General features: G+C 38.9%; 1 protein-coding gene across 1 annotated transcript in view; it reads right to left on the reverse strand.

Annotated features, from left to right (window-relative positions):
* The window catches only part of SPEF2 (sperm flagellar 2), a gene marked incomplete at both ends in the record, with an annotated part of 167,901 nt that extends 163,338 nt beyond the window's left edge, over positions 1 to 4,563 (reverse strand). The window contains one exon of the mRNA XM_079702960.1: positions 4,506 to 4,563. Within this exon, the coding sequence (XP_079559086.1) occupies positions 4,506 to 4,563 (58 nt within the window). The remainder of the gene's footprint in view (positions 1 to 4,505) is intronic.
* Positions 4,564 to 8,099: the final 3,536 nt, after the last annotated feature.

The following is an 8,099-nucleotide window of genomic DNA, read 5'->3' on the forward strand; positions in this document are numbered from 1 at the left end:
CAAAGCACCCAGGGTGACCTTTTCAAGATGAACAAATCCATAAAGTTCTGTCAAAAACAATACTTTACCCTACTTTTGTCTCACTCATACATTCTCATGTAATAAACAATTATTTACTAAGTGCCTGTTATGTGACAGACACTATAATAGACATACTTCTAAAGTGAGAGGCCAAAAAGTGGTTGAAATAATATTTGAGTATCTAGCTCTAGTATAGATGATAGGCACTGTGGTAGATATTTTCCATCTGCAATCTCATTAGATACCCTCCCAAATATATAGCAATTACTATTATCACTTCTCAGGGTATAAAATTGGGACTAGAGATCATTATTTATAATTTGGCTACTACAAAATCAAGACAGGGATACTAAACTTTCTTAACTCAGTTTTCTCTTTATTGGTTCCTTGTTACTATTGATAATAATGTTTAAGACTATTGAAACAATAAAAATATGCATAATAAGGTATTTACAATTTTCAATATATCTCCATCCAGAATCCAAAATAATATGGGCTGTCTTATACATCCATTTTTACAAAGAATCTGATCTGTTTGGTACATGGAATTCAAATGCTTCTACTTATTTGTGGAGAATGTTTAGTTATGACATTCTGATGCCAGTTTCCTCTTACAGTGTATTCACAGGCGTTTTGTAAAACAGAGGCAATGCTTATTCTTGAAAATAACTGAGAGTTTGTAAAGAATTTTACAGCAGATCTCTTAGTAACATTATTCTATATTGCTTATTTTTGTTATAAAAATAATTGCTTGAATTTCAGATGTGATTTTGTGTTGAACAACTTTTTGTATTTTAAGACATTTCATTAACATACACGTCTAAGCATTATTTTCCAGGACAAATGGTTTTGTTAAACTTAACTCACTGGAGATCCTTAGCTTTAGTAACATAGATGTTGTCATAGATGTAGTGTCAGGTGTTGACACTAATCAAGCCTCTGGTGACTCCCAGAAACCTCATTAAGTGGAGGGAGACTATTCTCAACTGAGGATCATTGAAATTCATTTTCTTACTGCTGATATTCAGGGTAGTCCAGACAACACAAAATTCAACATGAGATGCTTTATCCAAATTGACTTCTACCTTTCAGAATAATCCAGAAATCAATCGGCTTTAGGTACCTCTCCAATGACAGCAACGCATTCACTTGGCATTCTCATTCTGTTTTCTTTGTGCCAGCAAGCAACATATGGACTGAACCACTTTTTTAAAACATCAATGAATCCACCTTTGCCATCTAAGCATCTAGGAATTAGGTTATGCCCTGTGAAGTTACAACATGCCTGGGTGGTTGAATTTCTGCACTGCTTGTGATTTCAAATTGAACAATAATCCTCATTAAAAGGAGCTCAAATGAATACACTTGGGAGGGTAAATTTTAAAAAAAATATATATTCCCTAAGCATAAACTCTAATATGTAATACAGTGCATAAGAGCACTAGCCAAAGATCTACCTTCAAATTCTAGTTCTAGGACCTACTAGATGGGTGACCCTGAACAAATTACCAAGCTCACTCAGCCTCTGTTACTCATCTGTACAACTGGGACAATGCCTCTTAGAGCTTTTTTAAAGATTAAAAAAGAAAACCTATGTAAAAGGCTTAGCACACCACCTGGTGTAAGTACCTAAGTGCTCAAGAAGGGGTAACTTTTATAATTATTCTTCTTCCATTTATAAACTTTATTAGAGAAAATATCTCTTATGTAACCCTCCAATACTTTAAGATACTTACTATATTTCAACCAAAATGTTAAACCTCTTTTTCTCCTATTTCATCATGTGATGTTTGATCTATTTCTTTGATTTTATATTTGTAAGGCTATATTGTATTTTCCTTTCAAATTATAAAGGCAATACAAGCAAAAAGCCAATAACACAGATGTATAAAAAAAAAGCCAGCAATCTTCTTTCCCGGGGTAACCAATACCAATACACTGGTTTATATCCTTCCACACTTCTCTCTATGCTTACACAAACCACAAAATGAAGAGTCCGGTGTATGTCAACAGCCCAGTATTTGCCTCTCCACACTTTTCTCTCACATATCCTCATGCAACAATGAAATTATACTGGTTACAATAAGCTATAACTTTTGTGTTTTATTTGAGCATTCTTTAGGTCAAAAGTTATAGCAACTAACTCATTTGTTCTAACAACTGCATAACAATCCAGAGCATCATCTACCCAAGTGTTCTTCTACTGAAGGGTATTCAAACTGTTTCCATTTTTTTTTCTTTTTGCCCCTACAATCCATGTAGCAATAAACATCCTTGTTCAAATGTCCTTACATATTGGTGATTTTATTTTTGTATGATAGTTTCTGTAAAGTAAGATTTGGCATTACTATGTCTCAGGGACTATTCTAAATGTTTTACATTTATTATCTCATTTAGTCTTGACACAACTCAATGCGATATTATTATTACCTCTATTTTGAATATCATAAAATTTAGGTAAATAAATTGCCCAAGGTCACTAGCTAGTAAGTGTGAATAAGTGACTTCAACCTAAACAGTCTGGCCTCCAAATCTTTGCTCTTAACAGGACCCTTATCCAGCAATTGCCCAATTACTTTCCCCAGAGGTTGTATCCACTTAACAGTCCTTCCATGAGAGTTCCTCTAAACCATTCTAAGTCTTCCATTGTACAACATAGGATGGCTTATCTAATGACAGAAATCAACTGGCAGTGTGCTTCTTAGGTGCACAAATCCTATCTTGTTTGTTTCCAAACACAGTTGAATGTGTGCCCTATAGTCAGAAAAGCCTTTTACAATATGGAATTTGGCTACTTAGGGGATTGTCTCTCTCTTTTTAGGCTTCTCTTAGCAATTGGGATCAAAAAATGAATATATATTGCTAGTGAATGGGAGATGCAGAATACTGCAGCTGTCTCTGCTAACAGCTTCCAGTGTTGTGCTTCGGGAAAGCAAACACTGGGAATTTTCCATTTATAGTTTATGTTACTTAAATTCTTACTTAAAAAGTCTCCAGTCTTTTAATATTCACGGAATGAAGTAATTCTTCCTCTTCCTCTCAAAACCAAAATTCCAAAACTGATTACAATTAGAAGGGCATACTACTGTTTTTATATATTCCTTATGAATTTTATTTACTTTTCTCAAGGGTTTCAATATACAACAGAGTCTTAGGGACTTGAGCAAAAGGTGCAGTTTTTATTAATCAAGTAAATAAACCAAATTAAACTCAGCAATTTGTAACTGCTTATCTTCGGAAGAGTATATCTTAAGGGCATGTTATTACATTTTGGCTCCTATGGTGAGAAAGAAATATGAAAAGAAAAATGTTAAACGTCATCCTGAGATCAGCATCGTATTTTAGGTGAGGAACAGTCAGAGACACATGGGATGATCATAGAATCCTGGGGAAAAAAATTACTGTGGTTCCCAGGGCATGTGTCGGTGGTGGTTTGGCAAAGAAAAAATCCGGGTTTTATGCCTCAAGAAAGGCAACTGGAGAAGCTCCAAAGTTAAAGAACTTAAACGCTGATAACAAATACTGTGTGGCTGCAGAGACACTACTGATCTAGCATATTCTGTGGATGACTTAAGACTTAAGGTTGAGTTGGCACTATTGCCCCTCTGGTAGCAAGTTGGCATTATGCAAGGATGCTTCTGGGAAAAACAGACTGAAATGATTCGGCCTGAAAACCTCTTGCTTTGAGCAAAAGCCGTACCAGCTGGAAAATGAACTGCTTAAGAGACAACAGAAAGAAGTTGAATGGGGGTGTAGTGCTATTCTGGAATTTTGGCTGTCACAGAAGGTGCCAACATGCAAAACTGCCTCTGTGGTTGTGAGATTTAGAAACTTGGGGCGGCAACTTCATGGCTTGGGTAAAATCAGGTTAGTGAAGAAGGTCAGCTTTGGCAAGAGTGAAAAGTGGTCAGAAGCAGCTAATGTGTACATTTGAGCTAAGACTGCTGAAATTTGTAAAAGTTAACATATTCTGCATTAACTCATTTCACACACCCTCCTCTCCTGCGAGGCAGTTAGGTATGGCAGGTATGACTGGGTCTATTTTATACTGAAGGAAACACACTGGAAGAAGGAGAAGGTATTGTCACTTGTCCAGGGGCACACATTTAGTAGCGCGGTAGCTGGCTTTCAGGCTTCATATTTCGTTGGCTTAGTACCACACCACGCTTGAGTGTGAAAGGAGCAATGTCAGGGCCAGACGATAGAGTCCAGAAAATTTTTCTCTCCAAAGGAGCAAGGGAGCCCTCCCTGAAGCCTCTGATGGCTGAGCACCACGGTAGGTCAGAACCTGCGGGATTGGGACCACCGTGATGATGGATACCTTTGAGCGGCAGAGCGGAGGCGGGAGAAGCCCTGCAGCGGCTGAGGTGAGCTGGAGCGGGCAGCTAGCACCTGCCCCGCCGCCACCTTCCATCAGCGCGCCGCGCTCCAGGCTCCGCGCCCCCCTCAACCCCGGCCCGCTCTCCCCAGGCTGTGACACTCACTCACGGTCTGGGACACCTTCAACTCCTGGTTGAGCCACTGGCACAGGATCTCCGACATGGCTCGGCCTGCGCCTCCCACCGCAGGCAGGTGCCAGGAACGCGCGGGAAACCCGGTCGGCCCGCCCGCGTCCTCCTGTTGCCAAGGGCGACCCGTTGCTAAGGAAGCGTCTCCAGGCCAGAGCTAAGGGAGAAGGCTGGGAGAAGAAGGGCGCCAGCGCCCAGCGGAGGAGGATAGAAAATCGTGACTTGCCCCCTGCTGGTGGGTAAGACCCGGATGTGCGCAAGCGCAGTGGGCTTCGAAGGCCGGAGACGGCGGTGCGGACCTTCAAGAGCGCTAAGTTAGCAGGAGTGGGGTGCGGAGGGGCGAAGCAGGGAAGCTAGTGGACTGAGCAAGGGGTTCTTGGACAAGCAGAAAGAGAAAGAAAGAGTCTTGATGGAAAGGGAATTCTTTTCTTCCTGTTTGTCTCTTAAAGAAACCTATGGAAGGTCCTACTCTAATGGCCAGTTTTAATTGCTACATTGTATGGGCTACGCAGACAGGGACAGAATAGGTCTTATTCATCTTTTAATCCCAGAGCTGGTATAGGTCCTGACCCGCAGCAAGCATTCAAGTTTTGTCGGTGGTGGTGACAGAACTAACATTTAGGGTATTTCACATCTTTATATTGTTTTGAGAGGTGAATATTTAATGAGCTGCTTTTCTGGTCAGTTTTGCCTTCCAGGTAATATTTTAAATTGTATTTTGAGAAAGACTCTCACTTTGCCCAAACCCGAGTCAGCCTCCTCTGAGCCCTCTTCCCTCTGAGGTCCCACCTTGAACTCTGTCCTTGGCCCCTTTGTCAAGTTTTAGCAAAAATCCTGCTGGATCAGTTTAGTGAAAACCCCCACCTATATCTGATCTAACACCTCATCCCTCACCCTGATAGCTGATCATTCTGGCCTGTCTTCAGCAAGGATCCTGTCAAGTCAGTTTAGCCTCCAGCCCTGCTGTTTCCTCTTAGTAGTTTTCCACCCAAAGACCCAACCCTGCTCCTTGGCTGTAAATCCCCACTTTTCCTTGTTGTATTCAGAATTGAGCCCAAACTCTATCCCCTACTGCAAAACATCACTGCAGTAGTCCCTTAAATAAAGTCTTCCTTATGGTCTTTAACAATGGTAAGAAAAATTTTCCTTTAATAATTTCTACAAGTTTAGATAGAATAATGGGAAAAATTACATACATATATAATAGTATATATATGTATGTCACAAATATAAGGAATTTTCCCCCCAAAACCTTGGATACATCAAATTATGATTCTTTTAAACTGTAAGAATAGTAACAGTAATGTCCTAATAGAAGAAATGTCTTTTAAGATTAATCTGAAATTGATCCATGTGTCCTGATTGGCTAAAAGTTTAGTACTATTTCACTGTTGGCTTTACTTAACTTTGAAATCTCCTATCCCATGAGTTTCCTCACACCCAACACAGCAGGCATAACTAAATACAATGGGGATTCTGAGGGAGATTTATTGCCAACAGAATTGGAGCCTGATGCATTTGATATGTCTCACATTACAGTTATCCAAATTCGGAAGACTATAAGATTCTAAACAGCCTCTATAGCTTTGGGGAATATATCTAATAAACCTTTATCCATTGGAAATAAGTCATCCTTGAAAATGCTTCTAAGGGATGAATACCTGACTGGAAATGACCTCTAAGACACTCCTGCTGCTTGTCATCCCAGTAGTATATTTAAACTGAAGACTAGTTTTACACATTTATTAAGAAGTTCCAAGTTTTAATTTCAGTCTATAAAGCCTGGGGGATAGAAACCAATGTTTTCTAGACTGCTGAGAAAATTGCTTTTGGGGAAGGATGTAGATGAGGGTGCATCAAATTCCACAGCTGCACCAGAAGAGAATGCCTGAGCTCATAAACCATCCATAGATATGTGCTATTATTCCCATGTCAGAGCAAAATATTTCTGTGCCCACCTGTAGGAGCTGTTTGGTTGTTGTTTGTTGTTTGCTTCAAATAGTTATTTGTAGTGTTTGTCTTTGGAACCCAGCTCCCTGTCTGCCAATGTGGTATTTTGGAGAAGAAGTTTTTATACAGAATTTAGATAAATGAAGAACAGACACTACAAAATTAAGGCAACATCTTTCATTTCACAAAAAGAGCATGATAATTTTTTTCAGTTCCTAAAGCATCCCACTTGAAAGTGATCTGACATTAAAATATTAATGAAAAATTTGAGCTATTACTGAAATACATGCATTTTACTGTGTGTTTTTTCTTGAAATTGCTAGTTTAGTTATTATTCCATGTTTACCATTAAATCTATTGTCTTTTCATTGAAATCCCAGCTCTGGGCAAGGTTTATAGCACTGCTCATGTTGGAGTTTTGAATTAATATGATATGTGACTTGTTTGTTTCCCCATGTGGAATCAGCTGGGAGAGGAGATGATTAAAGAAATGGACAGTTTCCCATCTGTTCTTGAGATAGCATCCTTATTGTTTTTTAATTAAATTTTTAGTGTATCTGAATCTTGCATTTAATCGTAACTATCACAGCAACTTTAAAACTAAATTAAAAATTTATTTTTTAAAACATTACCTGTCATTTATTTATAAATCCTTATTTATTCTTTGTAAATAGTCAAGGGTGGATTACAAAGAGTTATTTTGAGGGCCTCCCTGGTGGCGCAGTGGTTGAGAGTCCGCCTGCCGATGCAGGGGATACGGGTTCGTGTCCCGGTCTGGGAGGATCCCATATGCCGCGGAGCGGCTGGGCCCGTGAGCCATGGCTGCTGAGCCTGCGCATCCGGAGCCTGTGCTCCGCAACGGGAGAGGCCACAACAGTGAGAGGCCCGCGTACCACAAAAAAAAAAAAAAAAAAAGAGTTATTTTGAGACCACAAGTGGCTTGAAAAGTCCTGCTGTGTACCAAAATGAAATACACCTTATTCTTTTAAAAAATAATTGTAATATTTTTTCATAAATAGAATTTTACACTATCAATAAAGCCCAAGCTTTGGAATCAGACACACCTGGCTCCAGATGTTTGCTTTTGATCCAACTAGTTTTTTGACTTTGGAAAAACTACTTAACTTCTGAGGCTCAGTTCCTTATCCGTAGAACAAGGACAACAATATTTGTTTGACAGAGTTATGAGGATTAAATGAGAAATTGCACATATTAATGTCTGACTCATGGTAAATGCTAAACGTTTCTTTCCTTTTCTCCTGAGGCTATATGAATTTTTCCATTACAGTGCTGGTTGGCTTAGTTTTGAGTCGTTTAGATTTGCTTATAATATTTCAATAAGTTTTTGAGACATTTATTTCATAAATCTGCTTTGATTTTATTTATTACTAATTCAATATTTATATATATATAAGTATATATACATAGACGGATTTTTAGAAAATCTTATTTGGTCCTCTACATATGTCTTGCATGCATTTCTTCATTTCTCTCTCATCACCTTAGATCATTCTCTCATTCCTTCTCCTCGACATGTTTTGCAATGTCCTTGCTCACTTTATATTCATTAATTCAACAAATGTTTCCCCTAGTGCCCACAATTAACAGCCAAGCCAGATT

Source organism: Hyperoodon ampullatus, assembly GCF_949752795.1.
Source record: "Hyperoodon ampullatus genome assembly, chromosome: 4".
NCBI classification, from domain to species: domain Eukaryota; kingdom Metazoa; phylum Chordata; class Mammalia; order Artiodactyla; family Ziphiidae; genus Hyperoodon; species Hyperoodon ampullatus.